The sequence below is a fragment of the Cydia fagiglandana genome, chromosome 19 (genome assembly GCF_963556715.1).
Source record: "Cydia fagiglandana chromosome 19, ilCydFagi1.1, whole genome shotgun sequence".
NCBI lineage: Eukaryota > Metazoa > Arthropoda > Insecta > Lepidoptera > Tortricidae > Cydia > Cydia fagiglandana.
The window spans coordinates 14,824,992-14,849,997 of NC_085950.1; the positions used below are offsets into that span (position 1 = coordinate 14,824,992).

The window sequence follows — 25,006 nt, forward strand, 5'->3', positions numbered from 1 at the left end:
GTAGCTAGGGGGGGGGGGCGGCGGGGGCGGTCCGCCCCGGGTGTCACCCAATTAGGGGTGACACCCGACCGTGAACATCAGTAGTGCCACCTATAAAAATTCGTAAAATCATGTAAAATGAAAGCGATGGAGTAAATCCTGAGCTATTTCACATAAATTAACAATTTTGATTGAATCTTGGGGTGACACCCACTCCGCACCGGGTGCCACCCATGCTAGCTACGCCACTGTATGTATCTGATTGTTATCGAGATACTTTATGTACGTAGGGTACGCCGAAAGGCACGTCATGGACCATGGACCTATTACCATAACTTACTCATGTAAACCCATGATGACGAAATAAATGAATATTTGAATCTTTCAATATTTAGTTTGATAAATTCAAATTGCAGAAAGGGTTTTAAATAAAACCTATATCAGTTAAGGCCCATTCTACTAACCCGAGGTTAAGCGGTTAAACCTTTAATCTAGTGTCAAATTGTACTGGTAACCATGGTAACTCCAGGTTTAACCGGTTAACCCCGGGTTAGTGGAATGGTGCAAGTGGGCCTAAGTAAGTTAAGTAAGTACCTATATCACGTCAGTTATCGCAGAAAGAGCAGGCCTCAAAATTCACGAGGTAAACTACATGATGGCAGTAGTGTTAGACCGATTTATTTGTCTGACAGCTATACAGGATAACGTCAGGATTGGACAGCTGGGTGGAGTCGGCCCCGGCGCCGCTCTGGTCGGCCGGCGGCGGGGCGCTCGTGACGCTGGCCCCCATCCGGGACGGCCCCGCCGGCCTGTTTCGCCACATCGTCCGGGCCGAGCACAACGCGCACGGCCCGAGGGCGTTGCCGCTCACGCACGGCAGCTTCGATGTTGTCAACCTGTTGGCGTGGGATCATGCTAATCAACACATGTAAGTTATAGTATATACCTACCGTGCCGAGGGGCGATTTTTTATTGTAGGCTAGGTTTTATTTTTATTAATTTAGTATAATTTTAGTTTATAAGTTTTTATGCAAAATTTATAATTATTTAATATGATATGATATGATACGATTTATTTATCTCACAATATACAATGTCACTTAAAATGACACATGGTATATTTTTAGGAATTTATATTGTGATTGTCAGGTTTTTTACATTATGAATAATTACGAAAAATAACACTGACAATCAAAATTTCATTCAAAATTATTAAATTACAATCGGGTCGTTCTACCGTTTCGTGCCGATTTGGTGTCCGAGCCCACATCAAGCCTTAAAATTATAATTTTTTACATGTGGTTATTTTTAAAAGGTATGTTTATGTGGTACGGAAAATGCGCCAGTTTTGGAATTTAGCTAAACCTAATGATCTATTAAATAAAAATTAAAAACATGCGAAAAATTCATTTCCCTCGACATAAAATGGCGTACCATTGGGTTCAAAAATTTAAAAACACTATTATTTGCAGATAATCCCTACTTTCCATTATTGTTTATAAATAGGCAAATAATCAGTATTATAATGGTACATGGTACGTATTTTTAAAGTTAAATTATCATAGAGAGAACGCACTTTTTAATTTTGTCACGCGAAAGACTTCATTTTCGCTCTAAAAAATTGCCACTCATGCCAAATCTAAACGCGCCTTTATTCACGAATACCTGTGATTGCTACGTGTTTCTACTACCTTAGTCTACCGCAATACGTCAACGAAGGAGGTTTCGCGCTCTTGATTTACGAGTAATTTTGGTTCTCCTCACCGGAAAGGCACTTTGTCACGGTTACTAGTCATTTCCATCCATTAAGTAATTTGGTGCTATATATTGTAAAAAAAAATCACCTTGTTAATAATCGGTTAGCATTTTGGCATATCTTCATTACTTTTACTTGATGACATTCTAGCCTTAAAGACGATAAAGAAATTTAAAAAAACCGTTGAAAGTTCATTCCACTCCAATTCATTCCTCTCCATTTCTCCCAATATTTTCGGGTGAAGGAAATGAACCAGTTTGGAAGGAAATGAACAATAATTTTGTATGACAGATGTGATACCTTTTTATGTTTTTAGCCCACAGCCCAAGAGTTATATGCACACATAGGCTCTCAAATCATAACTCTCATGTTTTGAAACGTATGTATGTCGCATTCTTTCGACTTCGTTAGACCGTTTGACAGAGTTTCAGGGTATAGGTTCTTTCTTACCTATACCCGACACTATGTCATGGGAATCCTGTTGGTTGTGGATATTGCATATAAATAAGCAGATAGGCGCGCAAGCGTAATTAGTCTCTTTTTTCATGGCAAATATTGTAAATATATCGAATAGATACATCATATTTCCAACATTTTATAAATGCGGAACATTTTGGACAGGTGAACCTATTGGAACTTATCTAATGCCTAACTTATCTGCTAATTAACATACTGAAAACTTTTTATAGTCCTGGAATAAAGCTCAAGAGCGAGCCCTCCGAGGGCAGATATTTATGAGGAGGGTCTCACAAAGATCTGCTCCCGGGAGCCTCTTCTTGTGCTAAGTTAAAAATACGGGTTGGCCGTATCAGGGAAATTTCTTGTAACTTTGTAACCGTTTAAAGGCCAAGCTTTACAAAAATCCAGAAAGTTCATGAAACAATGGTTCAACACCATCTAGAACTGGAGAGGAGCGTCCCATTCCCACCCCTTTCTGCGAGTTCCACAAAGAAAGAGCAGGCAGCTCGGAGCGTCCGATTGTGGCGCGCCTTCCTGCAAGGCTGAAAGCCGAGCTTTCGCAGGAGAGTAGACCTTAAATTGTTTCAATGCCGAAATGCAAGCGATGCCGAAAGGCGAGCTCCGCATGAGGTGTTCAAAATTTCTTTTAACTATTGGCAGCGGGCACAATCGTGCGAGGTCAAAGACTGAGCTTCAGTGGAGCTGACCTCAAACAAGAACCAATAGCCGAATGTATTAAAAAGCAAGGCCGACGGCCCGGGGGAGCTTCAGATAGGGGCACATTTCCGTACAAGGCCAAACATCAATCTGTAAGAGTGCAGAACTTTGCTAAGTGAGGCCAAAGGCCGAGATCCGCATAAACGCTGAAAGCCCAGTCCGTCTGATAACGTTGCGCTTCCATAGAAGACCTAACTTGAGAACTAAGAGAGCTTGAAATTTAACCAATGTGATCTCGGACCCTCCTGCGGCTTGACCTTTGCATTTTTCCTCGAAAGTGCGACTTGTTGAGTCTACAACCCTATGGAGTTTGTTATTTATAATAAGTATTTTGATTATTCGGGCGTACTCGGCCCTTGGCCTCTATCCACACAGGGTTTTCATGTTTCGTAGAGTACGCTCTTCGACATCTAACGGCTTTAGAGCTCAACATCGTGTTTGCGGTCCGCTAGTTTGCTTTTTAATACACATTTGTTCGTCTCCAAGCTCTGCTGTCCTGCAGCCTTACTTTGGCCCGCCGTTCCCTTTGAAACGACTTATCATGGTAGTGTCCTAAATCTAATATCTGGCCACTTCATTATTTAAAAAAACAACATCTGCTCTTTACAAAGACGGCTAAGTCACTTTACCTACTAGAAAGTTTAAAATTATGCCGCAGTTCTCTCCCGAATAATATCAAAACTAACGATTGTTTTTTATAGCAATTTCTAGATAATTTAAGCTTTTTTAATTTAATTTATGTAAGCAGTTTTTTACATTACGAATCTCATTATTATATGTTTCTAGTTCTGACAAATAATGAGACCGAAAAGAAATACTGAAACATCGTAAAAAGTATTGTTAAAAAGTAGGTTATTATATGAAACAGGTCAACAGGGTAGATATACTTTTTAAAAGCGAAGCTATTTATGGTTCCATCGTTTAAAATATTATCACTTTGATTTTGACTAATAAAGTTAATTTATATTTAATATAATTTCATTTACTTCTATTCGTGTTTCATTACCTTCCCTTAGTTTTTCATTTCCATCTGTGCCTTCATTGCTTTCCTTATTTGTTTTCCAAAAGTATAACTAGTATATAGGTGCCTTTCTTAAAATAATATACACAATACGTATACACATCCACAATATCAAAATCTACACTGTAACTTCAAAATAAATAAAATCTCCAAAAAAGTGGCAAATCGGCACGAAACGGTAGAACGACCCAATCGTATGTCTGCTGTTAATAATAAATTAAATACAATTATTCGCCAGGAATGGGTCGTCATTAAGCTATAAGTAAAATATGTAAACGAAATAGAGCACTTATGTCATAGAAATTAAGTCCACGAAAGGGTCGTCATTGTACTAAAAAAATAAAAAAAAATAATAACAACAAACCTTACAAAGTAAATCAAATCAATATTTAAATAAATAAAAACTATATACAATTACAGATCTAAAAAAATTGCGATTAAAAAGTTATAGTGATATGAAAACAAAAAACCGGACTCGCGCACGAAGGGTTCCGTACCACAATGCAAAAAAAAAACAAAAACAAAAAAAAAGCAAAAAAAACGGTCACCCATCCAAGTACTGACCCCGCCCGACGTTGCTTAACTTTGGTCAAAAATCACGTTTGTTCTATGGGAGCCCCATTTAAATCTTTATTTTATTCTGTTTTTAGTATTTGTTGTTATAGCGGCAACAGAAATACATCATCTGTGAAAATTTCAACTGTCTAGCTATCACGGTTCGTGAGATACAGCCTGGTGACAGACGGACGGACGGACGGACGGACGGACGGACGGACAGCGAAGTCTTAGTAATAGGGTCCCGTTTTACCCTTTGGGTACGGAACCCTAAAAACATGCTTTTACCAGGTGACTTTAGGTTAAGTAATCGACCTAGCAGCGCTTGGTATATTGTAGTAATCGCCTAACAGGCGTAGAGTTGTTTATAAATTAATAACGAAATTGAAGCACTAGATAGGCTACCCAACGATTTTTAAATCAGTTAGAAAAATACGTAAAGACTGTCGCGGCGCATACGTGTCGTGTGTGTGTGTGTGTGTGTGTGGCTCAGCTTCAGGGGTCGATAGGACCGCATGCGGGGTGCGAAAGATTTCCATAACGCTAACAGGAGTTTCACTGGAGCATTCCACGAAATCGTCTACCGTTGTCCCGTACAAACGCGAAGTTTCTGAAGATTTAAAGGTATAAGACTTTCCTTTTCTATGACAAATGGTCAGAAATATGCACAGAAAAATAATCGCCTGCTTTAAATGCCGAGAAAAAAGTCGCACTGGAAATAAAATGCGTTTGTACGGGACAGCCCGTGGAATGCTCCCACTTGAGTTATCGACCAATGAAGCTACCAAGTAAGACGTGGCTTAAATATAACTACTATAACTAGTCGGTAAACAGTTGATTATCCACAACTCAAACAAGATTGCGAGATTAGTCAGTTGGGTGTAGTTCTAAAACTACGTAAATCCAAATGGATTTAACCGCTTGCTACCTAAACAAACTCTCGAAGTTTCCTTTTCTTTGCTAGACAACAACTAGTTACGATTAATGGTCAATCAATAATCGTTCTTTGTCCCTTTGGGATTTACCTTGATCAACATTTAGGCCAGCATAAGGGTGCCGATACTAATTCATCATCATCATCATTTCAGCCTATATACGTCCCACTGCTGAGCACAGGCCTCCTCTCATGCGCGAGAGGGCTTGGGCTATAGTCCCCACGCTAGCCCAATGCAAAATACTAATTAATAACAACAATTACAACTAAAGGTTTATGATAGTCTAGTATGTCGTAGGAGTAAAATATATGTAATAGGTATAAAAACATGTTAATAGTGTCACATGTTTCGTTGCCATTGTATCGCTTATGAAATGTTTACGGATGCCACTGTCTCCGGTCGTCACTCAATCGCGGGACATTTACATCGGAGAGGATTTGAGAGGGGCATTTTCATTTACATATAAACTCGTATTAATTGATCGATACCTATACTTAAGATCTGAGACTATCTTAGTTACTGGCAAAGGTGTGTTAACTATTTTTCTGTTCAACGGAGCCGAAAAGCGGCAACTAAGTTTAGCGTAGTGGCTGACGGTTGACGCATTCCTGCCGGAGAACAAAAAAAGAACTTAAACTACCACACACAATCACTACACCTTATAAAACAATGTCGCCGCATCTGTCTGGTTTTGTTTTTGTATGTTCGCGATAAACTCAAAAACAAGTCAACGCATTTTCATGCGGTTTTCACCTTTCAATAGAGTGATTCTTGAGGAAGATTGTGTATAATTTACTAACCCGTACGAAGCCGGGGCAGCTTTTTAGTAAAGAATATAAAATAAAGACACGCAACCTCATCAACATTCATTTTTACAGATATTACCTGGGTATACCAGAAGGTAAGCCGGGGCAGCAGCACCTGTACATGGTGTCGTCCGAGGCGCCCCGGCCCGGATCGCCGCAGAAGCTGCCTTACTGCGTCACGTGTAATACACAGGTCAGCCTCTAACACACCCGAATTTTGAATATATTTAACGTTTTTAATGTTGTGTAAGATACTATTGCTGATGACTGTACTAATCATCCAATCGCATGATTGATATTCAGAACAAAAGCTTATAATTTTACGCTAAATGAATCATTTTTTGTAATAAACCATTACAAAAAAATATCTTATGACTACATTTGTTTAGTTTCAACAGTTGAAACCATTATAATCTGTAGGTTTTCTCTCTAGCAGGTTTAAGGATGGCTCACGTTAGAACGGCCTGGATCCGGGCCGAGGCATCCGACACTAAACGCTTCCTAAACGTTTTCTAAAGAACGCATCACGTGATCACCTGTCATGGAAAATGAAGTGTCGGTTGCCTCGGCCCGCACCCGGGCTGGTCTAGCGTGCGTCATCCTTTATACAGCCAAAACTAATGAACTCACAGAAATAAAGAGATATTCACAGAAATATGGTAAAGCTAAAATATTGTTTACTGAATACACTCTAATTTTGAATACACTAATCAAGCGAAAAAGGCCGCTCTATAATCGCAGCCCGTCTAAAAGGTAAACATTTTATGGTAAATCCTTTTTAACAACACATTCGTGCTCGTTTTCCGTTGACTCTGTTAAGGGCACTTAATTTGATTTTACTTTGTATTTATAGAATGGCCTCTCGTGCCCAAATACGTACCTATTTTCCTGCGCGTCCCTTTTGGGCAAAAAATTCGAGCGCCGACTTTTAGCCGATGTCAAAGGTACGGTAATATTATTTGATATTCAAAAATAGTACTGTATTATTGAAGAGGATTATTGTCAGGGGAAGATATGTGTTTACAGGTTTTTGGGGTTTCGCTAAGGCGGTTCAACGAAATAAGACATTTTTCTTGCTTAAAAGTTATAATTGGAACAACTTTTTTTTATAACTTTAACTATTTTGATACAAGCAGACTCGCAGACATTCAACAAATACTCATCGAGAAAATTCTTATACACGGTGGCCAAAAACAATTACCCTCCCATAGAAAATGGACCTGCCAAAATATGTGAAACAGTCAATTTTTTTTTTCACGATTGCGTGGTTGGTCCCATAGTAAAAGTTGCTCATCAGTATAATCCCAAAATCTCCCTGGCAACGGGAGTCCACTTATTTTTTGGCCAACCTGAATATAAGCCCAAACACAATAAGCTTGCGTTGATTCACAGAGTTCTTATGGCCAATTCCGGGCTCGATCAACAAATCAGCTCGATGGTACCAAAATATTGCATCGTCACCCAACTTATGTACCTATGTGAAGTTTTAGCTCAATCAAAAAGTGGGAAGTGGGTCTAATTTACCTTGCAAATATTTGGTTACAGTAAACATACAGACTACAGGAGAGGTCAGGGACAGGACACTAAATTTAATAATACTTTGTAAAAAAAAACGGAAAAGGGCTTATTCGGTTTATCTCAATGTAAAATTCCGTAGCCGTTTTATAAATAAAAATGCGCACGCGCTGTGCCAAAAAAATACGTACCTACCTTATCATGTCATGAGCATCAAGCGCAACTATACCTACTAGAGTTAGACCAGGAAAAGTCTGCGTGATAGCCCACGCATTGCAATTGTTATTTTAAACGAAAAATTTCAATGAAATTATAACGTATGAATAACACTTGCACTGCGTGGGCTGTCAAAATCGCTGCAGACTTTTCTTGGTCTAACTTTATGCGTAATAGGCGTAATAGGAAATTAACACACCACTTCCTATCCTTTGTAAACACGTTTATTCTCTTTTCTATAAGGTTTACCGGCTCTATAAAAATTCATGAGCGCGCGAACACACAAACAAATACGAGTATGATTGTGTTGACGCAGCCTCCGCAGGGCAAACACCCGCAGATTATGTGCTTGATTTGTTGCCTCGAGGATATATCGAGTGATGTAGTGTTTCCTCACTTTAATCTTTATTGCAGCCAGATTAAAGGCAACATCCACGATTTATGTGCGAGGCAGCGTTTTAAGAACAAATTAGGAAAATACATTAGATAATATGTAGACAGCTTGAGAGATTGCCAACGTTTGTTTGTTATTAAAAAACCACGACATATCCAATTTATTTAGTAAGTTTCCTTTCAAGTTTCTCTACATGGCCAGATATACACCAAATATGTAGGTACATCATGCATAGACTGCGAAAATCATAATCAATCATTTTATTTTTGACTTATACCAAAAAGTCAGAAACAACAACCAGGTAGGGTATACTAAAATGTGTACGCATTACCACTGATTATATCAGGGCATCTACCTGTACAGTTGTCATTGAATTATACGATTAGAACCGGCATTTTGCGCCATGAGTTGTTGCCGGCCGACAACAAACTATGGAAGCGGAGCGTGAATCTCGCGACCTAAACGCGTAAGCGCCTTGAATTTCACGGCGCTTACGATGGTCTGGTCGCGTGGTTCACGCCCAGCTCCCCTCGCCTACAGGTTGCTATTGCGACAGTTTCATTGTTTAGGGCTCATTTACGGCTCGGCCACGACATCGAGCGATTTGTGACGGCGAGAGCGATAACCAAAGGTTGGAGCGAAAGGTCCGATCGCTGTGTCACGCTCTCGAGTCTCGAGTCGTTAGACGATGTGAGAACTCGCTTGCGAGTTTTATTACATTGCGGTTTTTGATTGGTTACTTGAATTGGACGTAACCAACAGTCCACGATGTAACTAAAATCGCATGCGAGTTCGCGCGCCGTCTAAATCAGCCCTTAGTATGGCTTCTCTGTAGTAATTGTAACAGTTGACAGTATATTCAAATCATGAATGTTTTACAGCCTTCCCCGTCAATCAACCTAGAGTACTACGGCAACCTGGCGTCCTCGGGCGACAGCTGGGACAGCGACTGGGACGAGGAGCTGTCCGCCACCTCGCCCTCGCCCAACGCCAAGAAAAAGAAGAAAAAACGACCTGGTATGCTTTTAAATTACAATGGCCCTTAAATACTTTAGACTCTCGCGTTTTGTACACAAATTATATCGCGGTAGACCTGTTTGTGTAATTAAATACAATGTTCCTTAACTAACATAATGTTAACTAAAACTAAAGTATGAAGCTCTATGAGCTGTAGACCTCACGATATGCTCTGCCAATTTTTATCATTTAAGAACATTTTCAAAAAAACGAAACGATCAGAGGAGAACTATACGATAATATTTTTTGCCCAAACTTGAACAGAGACTTTCTTTAACGCTCGGTCAAAAATAGAAATGAGAATACAGACCTAAAACATCGACCAACTGTTTCGTAGGCAACACACTAGAAACTAGGTTAAATATTTAAGTAAAATATGTAGACTTAAAGTACTTCATGTTTTATCACCTATGTAAATTTTTTTTTAATAGCCTATTTGAGTGTCCCACTGCTGGGCAAAGGCCTCTCCCCTTAATCTCCACGACTCCCGATTTGGTGCTTCCTCCGGCCAGTTGTTCAGGAAACTGTCCAGGTCATCTCGCCATCTCCGTTTGGGCCTACCGCGGCCACGTCCCTCTACCGGCATCCATTTGGTGGCTAAGCTAGCCCACCTCTCCGGATGCATGCGGTAGACGTGACCGGCCCAGTCCCATTTGAGCCTAGCGGTTTTCTCGCCTACGTCAGCAATGCGGGTTTTGAAGCGCAGCGTGGTGTTTCTTATGCGATCAGTTAGTTTGACACCTAGAATACTGCGCTCCATGGCGCGTTGGCAAACCTTCAGTTTGGACTTCTGAATCTCTGTGAGTGACCAAGTTTGAGCGCCGTAGGTTAGAACAGGCAGAATACACATGTCAACGAGTTTGCGCTTCAGTGACATAGGAAGTACATAGTAGTGTATGTACATACACTTGATTATTTCTGCCATTTACGCTAATGGAGCATTCCACGGGCTGTCCCGTACAAACGCATTTTATTTCCTGTGCTGCGACTTTTTTCTCGGCATTTAAAGCAGACGATTATTTTTCTGTGCATATTTTTGACCATTTGTCATAGAAAAGGAAACTCTTATACCTTTCAATCTTCAGAAACTTCGCGTTTGTACGGGACAACGGTAGACAATTTCGTGGAATGCTCCTAATATAACACTTTAAACTCTCGCGTTTTGTACACATATTCAATTACACAAACGGGTCTACCGCGATATAATTTCATTGTTTTTACCTTTAATTCCGACGTTTCAGCTGAGTTGCACCAGCTGTGGTCACGGAAATTAAAGGTAAAAACAATGAAATTATATCGCGGTAGACCCGTTTGTCTAATTGAATATGCTCCTAATATATCTTTGCACGTATTAAGCTTAGGGACGTAGTAATGGCTCGTATCAGTTTATTTAGGCCTTAAATTATAGCAGCCACGTGCTAACACACACAATGCCACGGAGAATATGCAAACGGTTCTTGAAAGTAAACAATACTGCTTTTAAATGGACTCCGGGGTAAAACCAACAAGACAAGAGTGTCGGACTGTATAATCCGGCTTAGAACAACCAAGCGTTCCGGACAAATTAACATTTTGAGCTGGCGTCGACACCTAGTGATTTCACTTTTAGATCTTTTCTTTCTCTTCCAGCTACGTAGTTAGCTCAAACTTTTCTTTGGAACAGAATTGAATGCCAGATAAGTTTGAGAATTCTGAATATTAAGTACTTACTATAAATAAATTATTAAAAGCCTCAACCTCAATTGATGTCATCGAATTAAAAACTAAAACATATTTCGCAGCCCTTACATAAGATTTCAAAGCACAATTTGTAAAGTATTTGGCAACTTAGTAGACGAGCGTAGGTCGAATGATTTCTTAATGGAAGTTTAAGCCGCATTTAATGTATAACTTATATTTTACAGCCTTTAGACGGCAAGTGAAAGACGTTTGTAAATCTAGATTAAAGATGAAACGTCAAGTCAATTAAGACATTGAAGACTAAAATTGGAATAATATTTAGAAATCCGTCTGCCAAAAATAACTTAAGGTATGGAAAGACTTCTGAATGGCCATTCAAATTTGGCTTGTGAGTACTTAAGTATTATGTATCTTAGAAAGTTTAATAATAAAAGATTTTCTGTAGCGCCATTCAAGGTAAGCAATAGAGTTAATAGAAAAGTAAACAATGAATTGTAGATATGTTTCATGATGTGACAATCATTTATGAAATGATCGGTTGGCCACATCACGAAAAAGTCAAACTAAATAGAAATATATATTAAATATGATATTTTCCGCAGATCACATGCAAAAAAACCTTCCGTGCCTGTACCACGAGGCGCACTTCAGCCCGTCGTCGGCGTACTTCGTGCTGGAGTGCCTGGGCCCCGGCGTGCCCACCACCAGCCTGTACCGCACGCTGCTGCCCGAGCCCAGGATGCTAGTGCACTTGGAGAACAATACTGATGTCAAGGTGAGCTGACACTAATGCTCTTTAGAATACGTAGAACAGAACCTGCCGTGCCTGTACCACGAGGTGCACTTCAGCCCGTCATCGGCGTACTTCGTGCTGGAGTGCCTGGGCCCCGGCGTGCCCACCACCAGCCTCTACCGCACGCTGCTACCCGAGCCCAGGATGCTAGTGCACTTGGAGAACAATACTGATGTCAAGGTGAGCTGACACTAATGCTCTTCAGAACACATGCAACATAACCTGCCGTGCCTATACCACGAGGCGCACTTCAGCCCGTCGTCGGCGTACTTCGTGCTGGAGTGCCTGGGCCCCGGCGTGCCCACCACCAGCCTCTACCGCACGCTGCTACCCGAGCCCAGGATGCTAGTGCACTTGGAGAACAATACTGATGTCAAGGTGAGCTGACACTAATGCTCTTCAGAACACATGCAACATAACCTGCCGTGCCTATACCACGAGGCGCACTTCAGCCCGTCGTCGGCGTACTTCGTGCTGGAGTGCCTGGGCCCCGGCGTGCCCACCACCAGCCTGTACCGCACGCTGCTACCCGAGCCCAAGATGCTAGTGCACTTGGAGAACAATACTGATGTCAAGGTGAGCTGACACTAATGCTCTTCAGAACACATGCAACATAACCTGCCGTGCCTGTACCACGAGGCGCACTTCAGCCCGTCGTCGGCGTACTTCGTGCTGGAGTGCCTGGGCCCCGGCGTGCCCACCACCAGCCTCTACCGCACGCTGCTACCCGAGCCCAAGATGCTAGTGCACTTGGAGAACAATACTGATGTCAAGGTGAGCTGACACTAATGCTCTTCAGAACACATGCAACATAACCTGCCGTGCCTGTACCACGAGGCGCACTTCAGCCCGTCGTCGGCGTACTTCGTGCTGGAGTGCCTGGGCCCCGGCGTGCCCACCACCAGCCTGTACCGCACGCTGCTACCCGAGCCCAGGATGCTAGTGCACTTGGAGAACAATACTGATGTCAAGGTGAGCTGACACTAATGCTCTTCAGAACACATAGAACAGAACCTGCCGTGTCTACAGGCTGAAGTGAGAACAATACTGATGTCAAGGTGAGCTGACACTATCATCATTGGCCACAGCATCTTTGCAGATGATAGTTGCAGCGACTAAAGAAAGTATTTTGAGGAGGTAGTCTACAGTCTACATCGACTGCGATGACATGTATAGACCAATGGCCGAACGGCACTTCTTGCCGCATCGATCACAGACGTGTCTTGACTCCTGGGGTGGTCCGGCAGCTCTGCGATTTCGATTGGGAGCTGACACTAATGCTCTTCAGAATACATAGAACAGAATATGCTGCCGTGTCTACAGACTGAAGTGAGAATAATACTGATGTCAAGGTGAGCTGACACTTTCGGCAGTGTTGTCTGAAGGCTCTACATAACTAACTTGCTGTTCCATTGAAAGTACATACCTATTAAGACTTGATGAGGTCCCTGTAAGGAGAAGCGAGCGTATAGCACGCTCCCAATGTCGGGCTACTTTTTTAGAGCGCTAGCGGAATTCTAAATCGCAATTAGTTATTTTCTTGCCCTGATATTTTTACACCTTGCGTTAGTTAGTATCGAGTTTTCATATTATTAGATGTAGGTGTATAAAACCCCTTATATTCTCCTAGGCCGATAGATATCTCAAAAAAAAAATTACGAAGATCCGGTACTTGGTGAAAGTTTCAGCTGTGAAACTGAAACTGCTGCAATGAAATTGAAGCTGCTGCTAAAGAAACTTAAAAAATCTTAGGAGTGTTTCCAATCCATCACAAATGAGTAAGCTGTGAAAGTGATATACGTATACTGCCAATTTGTATAGCGATAGTTTAATGATTTCTATTTAAAATTTTGTAAAGCTTGAATCAAGTATTCGATTGCCAGGAGCGGTTATCGTCTATAGCAGTCCCGACGCCGCGCACGTTCTCTGTGCAGCTGTCGAGCGGGCACACGGCGCGGGTGCGGCTGCTGCTGCCGCCCGGGCTGCGGGAGGACGAGGTCACCAAGTACCCGCTCGTCATGAAGGTGTAAGTGCAGACCAAGTATGAATTCCGTGTAATTTAGGGTTGAGAAAACTTAGGGGTGTGCGTCGCGCCATGCCCCGAGCTCGGAATTATGGAAAGCAAACTGGACATTTATCTTTCTGGTTAGGTAGGTACTGTTGAGATTGTTGTAGCGACCTGGGTTAAAACCGACGAGGTCACCAAGTACCCGCTCGTCATGAAAGTGTAAGTGCAGACCAAGTACGAATCCAGTGTAATTTTGAGTTGAGGAAGCTGAGGGATGTGCGTCGCGCCATGCCCCGAGCTCGGAATTATGGAAAGCACGCGGGACTCCCCTACAGTTCCTCGTAATTCATGTGCTAGTGCAAATTTATCTTACTTATACCAGATAGGTAGGTAATGTTAAGTTTCTTGTAGCAACCTGGACTAAAAAGGACAAGGTCTCCAAGTAACCGCCTTTCTTGAAACTGCAAGTTTGCATTCTCTGACAAATATGATCATTGACCACTTGAGGACTATATATGAATAAGTGAACTACATCAAAAACAGGATCAATCGCTAGGTATGGATAGGATTAAAATGATGAGTGTGATGATACATTCACACTCTAAGAACTGTCAAGTTCCATGTAGGTAATTTAGCTGGCAGGCGTATCCAAGCTGTCAAATTGTAGCCATTAAGTAAACTAGGCCCTATTTTTAAACGATTCTATTTCTAACTCATATTAATGAACAGGCACGGAGCGCCAGGCACGCAGCTGGTGACGGAGCGCTGGGCGCTGGACTGGGGCTCGCTGGCGGCGGGCGCGGGCGCCGTGCTGGCGGCGGTCGACGCGCGCGGCGCCGGCGGCCGCGGGCTCGGCGCGCACCACGCGCTGCACCGCCGGCTCGGCACCGTCGAGCTGCAGGACCAGCTCGAGGTGGCGGAGTGAGTAGACAATATGTAGCACCAATCCAGCAGGGCGGAGTGCTGGACGCTGAACTGAGGGTCGCTAGTGGGTGGCGCGGGCTCCGCGCGCACCACGCGCTGCAGGACGTGCTGGACCAACTCGAGGTGGTGGAAAGAGTACCGCTGTCACTAATAACTGGAGTACTAAGATACTGGACCAACCTCGCTGGCCTGCAGAGTATGCAACGCCTGTTTAGAGCCGTCGAACTGTCGGAACCGCACAGGTTGGTTCACATCGCCGTCTCGGCACCGTCAAGGTGCTGGCAGTCCGAGATAGCGGATTAAGTAAGTACCTATAGTTATATATAGCACCAATGGGCTCAGTACGTAACAGAAGCGTAATATTCCATCAGTGTCCAATACTTGGAATCCTAATTTAGTTTGGCGCTAGATTTTTTAAAGTTCTGGAATATGACAAGAAAGTAATACATTTCAAATTTGAATGTTATAATAACTTCCCTTGTCTTATCGGTTCGTCGTAATAGTTTCGCCGCTATACAAGGAGCCGATTCTCCGCGTGCTAAGAGTTTCTCAATTTCCAGGTACCTCCGTGACTCGCTGCACTTCATCGACTCGCGTCGCGTGGCGGTGTGGGGGCGCGCGCACGGCGGCTTCCTGGCGGCACTGGCGCTGGCCAGCCCGCTGGACGTGTTCCACTGCGGCATCGCCATCACGCCCATCGTGCGCTGGAGATACTATGGTAATAATTTCGAAACGTGAGTTCAAGTCGCAACTATAAAAAAAGTTCACTCAAAAATGAATTAGCTCATTTTTAGAAGCAGTTTTAATATTTTTAGCTTTTGTGCAAAAATTGTTATGAACAATTTTTGAATGGTGGTAACACACGGCACCTTAATTGAACTTTTTCTTTAGTGTTTTCATAAAAACTGCATTTTACGGATTACAATTACTATTTAATTATAATTACCAATGTATTCTTTCGTATTTTCGTGTCTATTATACTTCGTATATTTTAACTTTATTAAAATATTGTTTAACTATATTATGTAGGTATATCCGTTACTTTGAGACCATAAATCACAAAAAGTAAAAATTGTGTCATAATAACGTATGTACCTCTTCTTCCTGGCGTTATCCCGGCATTTTGCCACGGCTCATGGGAGCCTGGGGTCCGCTTGACAACTAATCCCATGATTTGACGTAGGCACTAGTTTTTACGAAAGCGACTGCCATCTGACCTTCCAAAACAGAGGGGAAACTAGGCCTTATTGGGATTAGTCCGGTTTCCTCACGATGTTTTCCTTCACCGAAAAGCGACTGGCAAATATCAAATGATAATTATTGGAATAATGTACCACCACCAATTAGAAATTCTACGTCAATAACAACTTTTAAAAGTAAAATTAAGAAGTATTTACTCGATCTACAAACTTCCAACACATAAGCTGATGTACTGTGCTAAATGTTATTATCATTACTTAATACTTTTATTTAGATAGTTATTAAGTTTGCTTTATTATGTTTATAAACACGTACTTTTACTGTTTTATTGTTCGAAGCACATACTATGTAGGTATTTACTGTTTATTGTCTGGTTGATAGTTTAATCTCACCTTCTCCCATGTGTTAGCTTAGTTTTGTTCTTTAATTTTATTTTATTGTGTTTTTCTCTCTGGTTGCCCTGAAAACCAGCGCCATGGCTAAGTATCTTAGCCATCGGCAAATGCTGAGTGGCATCCATTTTGGTGTTAGTATGTATTAGAGTAAGATGTATTTAGGTTAAGTTTTATTTTGACACCAAATAAACTTTTTCTATTTCTATTTCTATAATTCGTACATAAGTTCCGAAAAACTCATTGGTACGAGCCGGGGTTTGAACCCGCGACCTACCTAACGAACGTATGTACCTATTAATAATTATATATTACCTTTCCGTGTCTTTTATATCGCATTCAAAATATGCTTCATAATAACTTTTATGGCCGCTTTGTCTTGCGAAAAAGTGAGACCACACGAACGTAACATTTAAATGACAGATGGCGACAATTAGGATTGTTCATTTTTTTTAGACCCCCATTTTTATTTTATTTTCGGAAAATATAGGTTAATTTAAGATACTAATTTGAATGATTTAGTAATTCGTGGCTCGGTTGAACATTTATAATTTATTGAAAATATGAGATACGACTTCTCGTAACTTACATGTCGTCGGCTGTTTGATAAAGCACAAGCAACAACAAGAATTAAAAAAATAGTTGTCATTGTCAATTGATTGTAATGTCACCTGTCGACGATGTCAGTGTCACGTGTTTCTATAAATAATAATATCGTCTGGAATGGAAAACTCGTTTATTTTGAATCATTAATTTCAAAATACCTACGCTATAAATTTGAGAAAGCTGATTCCAGAAATCTGCCTAAGTTATATAATATAACTTAGTTTTATTGGAGTATGTATCCATATAGCATCCAACTCCAACCATAACTTGGCTGAAATGAAGGGAGCAAAAATACAAATGTAAGTTACCTACATCATATATATTTTAACTGATTCGATTTGTAAGAAGATTGGATTCATAAAATAATCGTTACAAGCGTCCATTGCTAAAGGTAGCTTAGCACCCAGTGGGTGCTTTCTACCGGCTTGTCACCATTGTTTGGATATTGTACTACATACTTATACTAATATATTAGGAACATGCCAATTTTGCTAATTATATCCTATTATTTCAGGTCATCCTGATTCCTATTTAGATACAGCTGTGAGATATGTAACTGCACTTGGGCCCAGAACAAAGTTGAGCATTTTGTATTGAAACGAACGTCATATTAATTATTAATCGTCGTAATACTTTACGACCGTAAATAATGCCTGGGAACAGAGTAAATAACAAACCATACACTTCTCTTCTGGATGGTCAACAAGAAGCCATCATTGTCAGATGCTCGTGCAGAACATGATAAACATACATTTAATGTAAAGTTACTATTTTTTTTGGAAACATAATAACATATTTCCCAAATTAATAAAAAAGTAGGTAAACAAAAACATGTTTTATTATTCACTACTCTTTATTAAGTCCACCATGATATCAGCAGCTTGATCTGCAACATGTACCTGGAAATTAGAAATTATATCTTTTTAAAGCAGTTTCAGGCTGAATTTTGAGTATGGCTATGTATTCTTGTATATTCCTTCTTTCTAGTAGGCACCATCTCTGTTTAACGGTTTGCCCTTAGACTCTCTGGCTACATTACCACAGAAAATAAATAGATACCACGACCCTACCAATAAAGTGAGCTTTTAAATACTTAATTGTAGTAAATTAATATTAATTTTATACTTACATCGACGTGATTAGGGTTTCTGCTCGAGAATTCCCGAGGCGAGAAATCTCGAGAAATTTGTCCTAAGTCGAGACGGGAAAAAAATAATCAATGCCTCGAGAACTCGAGAAATAAATCTCTTGTGATAAGTAAAAAGAAAACACGCGTATAACACATGATGTGTCTATAATGTATTTCTTTAGGTAGTTAAATAAATATGAACAATTTTTTTTTTACATTTTAGGTAGGAACCTACTTCAGACATTTATTACCAACCAAATAAAAAACTACCTTGATCCGTGTCCTATCGTTTCATGTTTTTAAACTTTTGAACTATATTATTCATGACATTCAAGTAGTGTCTTTTTATTGAAAAACGTTTTAAAATTTTTTGTAACGAATTATAGGACCATGTAATAAGTGTAATAACAAATATTACAAAACTAAATTACTATTGATAAATCAAATCATCCCGATATATTCCTATAAGCAAAATATTACAATTTTTAGCAGCTTTATTGTTACGTTGAGTAAGTACGAGTAATTAATATTACGTAGTAAAACTTCTGTAAGTTTTGTCACATTGAGTTAAATTTATTGACTTGAATATTGCTGCCTAATATTATACCATATTGTGTATGTTTACATTTTGTTGAATACCTAAAGAAATACACTATAGCATACTGCATAACACATCGCCGGTGCGCACGCTTTCACGTATAGTTTTTTTTTGTTGTTGTATTTTTGATTATTAAGTGCAATTTATGGTGACTAAAAATGTACCATATGTTTGATTATTGATCTCACCTACGATTCCTATGAGTTTGATTTGTAAAAAAGCAAAAAAAAAATAACATGGTGTTTTTTGGAGCTTTCAAAATTTCTCGAGATACTCGAGAAACTCGAGAAATCTTGGTCGAGAATTCCCGTGCCTCGAGAAATTAAAAAGGTCGAGAAACCAGAAACCCTAGACGTGATTCTCACAGCAATACTGTGTGTAACACGTGAAGTAGGTAGGTATTCCAAGTTTAATTCACGGCACCATCTTTCACGTCGTAGGTCTCCGTGGATTCAAACTATTATTGTTGTGAATCATTCCCACACGTAGGAACAAGGTTTTTGATATATTATTAAGCAATGAAATCTACTGTTTAGGTATTAATTATAAATCAAATTGTAACAAACAAGCGCAGCGGTTTAACTGAAAAAAATTGTTATGACAATCGATGACAATGATAACTTTGACAATACGTGAGTGACGGATTTATTTATTATGGTTCGATAACTTTTATTATGCAATGACTTTACATTCAGCCCAGGAGAAGGTCAAACTAAGGTCATAAGGATATTTGTTGAAATATCTTCAATCCTCAATTATTATATCGCAGCAAATGTCGGAAACTGTTTAAAAACCTTATATCTCGAAATGGTTTTCGAAATAGAACATTTGAAAAAAAATGAACAATCCTAATTTACGTTAAACGATAACAAAGAAATGTTGCACCAACATTTCTAAATGACAGTATATTGACAGCGCGTTCGAATAGATTTCAGCTTTATGTGCTAGCCGCAAGATCGTTTTTTGTACATCAAGTTTTTTGAGATTTTAACGGTTTTGCGATAGCCTAGTGTTATATTTTTATAGAGGAATCCCATTAGATAAGACATGAGCATCAGCTGGTTACTCCCTAATGCCCCAAAGTGCTTTTTGTTCACTAGCGTATATATATTATATCCGTAAAGAAAACGAATAGGTGATGAGCCTATTTTTTTTTTTGTTTCCAAATCCTGGAAAGGAAAATAAAGAACGTGTAACATATTTGTTGCTGGTGAGGCCGACAAAGTAGGCCGACATTTATAAATAGCAAATTAATACATGAAAAATATTAAATATTTTATTTACGTACTAACTGATAAAAATACTCGTGGAATCCTAATTGAATAACGAGATTAATTTCAACGAAATTAAGCATTTCTGGAAAGGTTAACAACTTGGCAGATGATATTAAGCTGACAAGCGAAATTCATCTTCATTATTTTAGGACGAACTCGGATGCTATTTAAACGACTTATAAGATGGGGGAAATATTTAGTCCGTGACTTTTAAGGTGACGTTCCGATGTTAGCTGCATTACTGATGCGGCGTCGTAATAAATACAATTATTAATTTATTGTGCTCACAGCATCTGCGTACGCGGAGCGGTACATGGGCTTCCCCAACGCGACGGGCAACTACCGCGGCTACGCTGACGCCGACGTGACGAAGCAGGCCGCCGCGCTGCATGATAAGATGCTGCTCCTTGTGCACGGCACTGCTGACGACAACGTGCACGTACAGCAGACCATGGCGCTGGCGCGGTCGCTGGCCGACCAGGGCAGCATGTTCAGACAGCAGGTGAGACCCCAGGATAAGATGCTGCTCCTGGTGTACGGCACGGCTGACGACAACGTGCACGTGCAGCAGACCATGGCGCTGGCGCGGTCGCTGGCCGACCAGGGCAGCATGTTCAGACAGCAGGTGAGACCCCAGGATAAGATGCTGCTCCTGGTGTACGGCACGGCTGACGACAACGTGCACGTGCAGCAGACCATGGCACTGGCGCGGTCGCTGGCCGACCAGGGCAGCATGTTCAGACAGCAGGTGAGACCCCAGGATAAGATGCTGCTCCTGGTGTACGGCACGGCTGACGACAACGTGCACGTGCAGCAGACCATGGCGCTAGCGCGGTCGCTGGCCGACCAGGGCAGCATGTTCAGACAGCAGGTGAGACCCCAGGATACGATGCTGCTCCTGGTGTACGGCACGGCTGACGACAACGTGCACGTGCAGCAGACCATGGCACTGGCGCGGTCGCTGGCCGACCAGGGCAGCATGTTCAGACAGCAGGTGAGACCCCAGGATAAGATGCTGCTCGTTGTGCACGCCACGGCTGACGACAACGTGCACGTGCAGCAGACCATGGCGCTGGCGCGGTCGCTGGCCGACCAGGGCAGCATGTTTAGACAGCAGGTGAGACCCCAGGATAAGATGCTGCTGGTTGTGCACGCCACGGCTGACGACAACGTGCACGTGCAGCAGACCATGGCGCTGGCGCGGTCGCTGGCCGACCAGGGCAGCATGTTCAGATAGCAGGTGAGACCCCAGGATAAGATGCTGTATTTGGTGCACGACAGTTTAGATAACAATCGATCTCCAAAAGTAATCTGTCAATACAATTCTTTTTACAAGCTTTTACTCAACTTGCATTGTATGTACCTACGAGTCAAATCTTGCAAGTTGAATTTGACCTACTTCCCGCGGTTTCCGATAAAGCTGCATACGTGTGTAAGTGACAATGTAATATTATTATGGTGCCATGGAGCTGATCTAATTATAGAGACAGGGGTGGCGATAGGAACTCTGTGATAAAACAACGCATCAACCTAATTGTGTTTGGGGTTTTTAGAATTATCTCGATGAGTAAATAGTTCTCTGTGGAAAGAAAAGTACAGTCACCGATAAAAGCTTGTACAGTCAACGTCAAAGATATGGTTACACTTTTGGACCTTACAACTTTGTAATAAGGCGAAAAATGTAAACATTATCTTTCACGTCGACTGTACCAAAAATGTATTTTTTGCCAAAAAACTTATTCTACGCATATGATACACAATTACTATTCTGGTTTTGACTCAAAAGCCGACTTTCCAAACAGATCTACCCGGATGAGGGCCACAGCCTATCCGGCGTGCGGCGTCACCTGTACCGCACCATGTCGGCGTTCCTCGACGACTGCTTCCGCAAGCAGGTGCCGCCGGAGACCAAGGCGGGGCTGCGGAACGGCGGCAACCTCGACTGAGACACGTGGCGGGACGAAGAGTTGTACTCGCGGTGAGCCTACTTTACTGATCACTGTCTTTTATTTCTCTATCCCAGTAGGCCAAGCACATGATTGGCGCGACAGTATCTCGCTGCGAGATAGACTATTTTTCTAACTGTATTTAATTAAAGAGGGACGGATAGTGTATCATATCCAAATATTACACATTTTTCTTTATATCGCAAGCTGAATTTAATAAATTAACCCTTTAACCGCCACAGTCTGATATATAAGACATTACATATCCAGCTCATTTCGCCACAGTCTGATAAATAAGACAAAGATCTGATTTGTTTTTTACAGCACATTTATAACTCCCGTAACTATGCCAACCTTACTCTGCGTGGTACAATTACTGTCGGTGGCGACACGAGCACGCTCGATCAAAAATTGCTGGCGGTTAAAAGGTTAAAAGTTAGCTTATTGAACAAAATTGTCAAGACGAACGAAATTATAAGATTATTTACACTTCGGTTCTCTACTCTATTGTCATTGTTGTGTTATATTGTCGTTGTATTGTATTCTATAAATTGAAACAAAAACGGAAATTATTTAGCGGAGCATGAATTACGCTACCGTAATTGAATATTTTTACAGAATTTATTTCAACTAAATAACTAATGTACATAGTTTTGTAATGGAGGTAACTAAAGGTAATTTTTTTTCTCAAACTAATTTTCATTTCCAGGTAATGAACGGAGTGGTCGGCACATTGTAGCAACCTTATCCTATTAACCTGTAGTACAACAATTCCATATCCTGACCCCAACATGTCTACTGCCAAAGAGTGGACAGCTTGGAACACATAATCATGTATGTGATAACACATTAGTATTAAAGACATTTTTATCGTGTCAATAAAGTGCGACAGCTATAAAATTAGACAATTGACTATCGTGATTCGGTTATGATTTTATTTTGTGTTAAAAAGTGAACAGCCTATGGCTGTTGCGTGAAGAAACGTGACGCGTTCATTCGGTTGTGTGTTCGGGTAGTGCATTAGTTGAGTGTTCAGCGGACCAGCGATTGGTCGAAGCACAATGCCTCCTCATTGATAGAGGGTGTTCGTAAATAAATTGTTTTAATTTTGAAAATTTAACAATACTTACCCTAATAGCATTTTCTTGTAGGGATTTTGTTGGGCCTTTATTTACGTATTAGTTGGGCAACCGTTATATTTGGCCGTACGATTTGCTGGAGGGCCCTCGACAAAGGCCCTCCCGAAGATTCCCAACAGAGGGCCATTAGAGTAATTTTTTCGTTGGGCATATTTAAATAAACTATACAATTATTCAACGGTGGTGGTTTTGGTTGGGCCGTGGTTGGGACTATACACATTTGTTTGATGGTTGGTTAATTGTTACATTTGGCCGTATGGCTTGCTGTAGGGCCAACTGCAAAAAAATAAAAAAGGGCAATTTTTTCGTTGTGCTTCTGTTTGCAAATTCAACAATTACCCAACGGCAAGTCAGGTAGGTCGGTAGGTAGTCGTGCACCAGGTTGAAGGCCCAACACAGCTTGTCCCACAAAGGGCCAACATTGTAACTTTAACGTTGGGCCTTGTGTAGGATTCTTACAATACTAACGTAGGTAAATAGTTGTGTAATTTATAGTGTGCCTACAGTCTAATTATGTAATGGGCTTTTGTTTACGAGTCCTACAGTTACCCTACGTTAAGTAAGTGGTTGTGTAATACGACGTTGGGCCTTTGCTGATGAATATTACAATTACACTACGGTAGGCATTGGTTGTATCCACATGAAGGCCCTAGGCAGCAGTTGTTGTTAATCTTCTCTGTATCGTTCCAATTTTAGTATATGTACTGCCGAAGCAAGTACACTTACTATGCACTCTAATTTGTATATATTCTAATCGCACTTCGAAACTTCGTAAGCGAGATTTATGTTTTTTGAGATTTAAATTGAGAAAATGTTGGTAAAATACATTTTTTTTAATTTATGTATAAATTTTATAGTTATAGCTATTAGATTTATAAGTTACTTTTAAAAAATATTATGATTATATCCGGAATAATCGAGAGAATAACTATAACTTCGATGTTTGGAGACAGTAACGCCATCTAGTGACGCCACAAGCAAACTCAACTGGTATTGTTGGGCATCCGTGCCACAGCCAATGTTGGTAAATGCGATATTTGTCATCATTGGGCCATCGGATGATATCGTTACCAAAATACACAAAGGCCCATTGTTGGGCATCAATGCTACAGCCAATGTTGGTAAATGCAATATTTGTCGTCATTGGGCCATCGGATGATATCGTTGATTAGCCAACGTTACCAAACTAAACAAAGGCCCATTGTTGGGCATCAGTGCCACAGCCAATGTTGGTAAATGCGATATTTGTCATCATTGGGCCATCGGATGATATCGTTGATTAGCCAACGTTACCAAAATACACAAAGGCCCATTGTTGGGCATCAATGCTACAGCCAATGTTGGTAAACGCGATATTTGTCGTCATTGGGCCATCGGATGATATCGTCGATTAGCCAACGTTACCAAGATAAACAAAGGCCCGTTGTTGGGCATCAATGCTACAGCCAATGTTGGTAAATGCGATATTTGTCGTCATTGGGCCATCGGATGATATCGTTGATTAGCCAACGTTACCAAAATAAACAAAGGCCCATTATTGGGCATCCGTGCCACAGCCAATGTTGGTAGATGCGGTATTCGTCATCATTGGGCCATCGGATGATATCGTTGGTTAGCTAACGTTACCAAAATACACAAAGGCCCATTGTTGGGCATCAATGCTACAGTCAATGTTGGTAAATGCGATATTTGTCGTCATTGGGCCATCGGATGATATCGTTGATTAGCCAACGTCGCCAAAATTTTTTTTTTTTTTTTTTATTTATTTATTTCCACACTTACAACTATCTTTACAGGTGCTAAACCTAAGACAATAGTGCAACTATTAACATATATAATTATATATCTATCTAACATATGTATATCTCTAATTGATGTTATGTCGCATATAACATAATATGAACAATGTGGACTTAGTGAATTCAGTCAGAGAACACCAAAACAAAT

At 40.9% G+C, this 25,006-nt stretch overlaps 1 protein-coding gene across 2 annotated transcripts in view; it reads left to right on the forward strand.

The window, feature by feature from the left end:
• The window catches only part of LOC134674069 (inactive dipeptidyl peptidase 10), a 214,150-nt gene extending 191,082 nt beyond the window's left edge, over positions 1–23,068 (forward strand). For both annotated transcript variants that reach the window (XM_063532121.1, XM_063532122.1), the window contains exons 10-19: positions 672–907; positions 6,301–6,421; positions 9,235–9,370; positions 11,653–11,825; positions 13,727–13,869; positions 14,581–14,772; positions 15,336–15,493; positions 20,265–20,599; positions 21,777–21,952; positions 22,630–23,068. In XM_063532121.1, the coding sequence (XP_063388191.1) occupies positions 672–907; positions 6,301–6,421; positions 9,235–9,370; positions 11,653–11,825; positions 13,727–13,869; positions 14,581–14,772; positions 15,336–15,493; positions 20,265–20,599; positions 21,777–21,920 (1,638 nt within the window). In that variant the 3' untranslated portion in view covers positions 21,921–21,952; positions 22,630–23,068. The remainder of the gene's footprint in view (positions 1–671; positions 908–6,300; positions 6,422–9,234; positions 9,371–11,652; positions 11,826–13,726; positions 13,870–14,580; positions 14,773–15,335; positions 15,494–20,264; positions 20,600–21,776; positions 21,953–22,629) is intronic.
• The last annotated feature ends 1,938 nt before the right edge of the window (positions 23,069–25,006 follow it).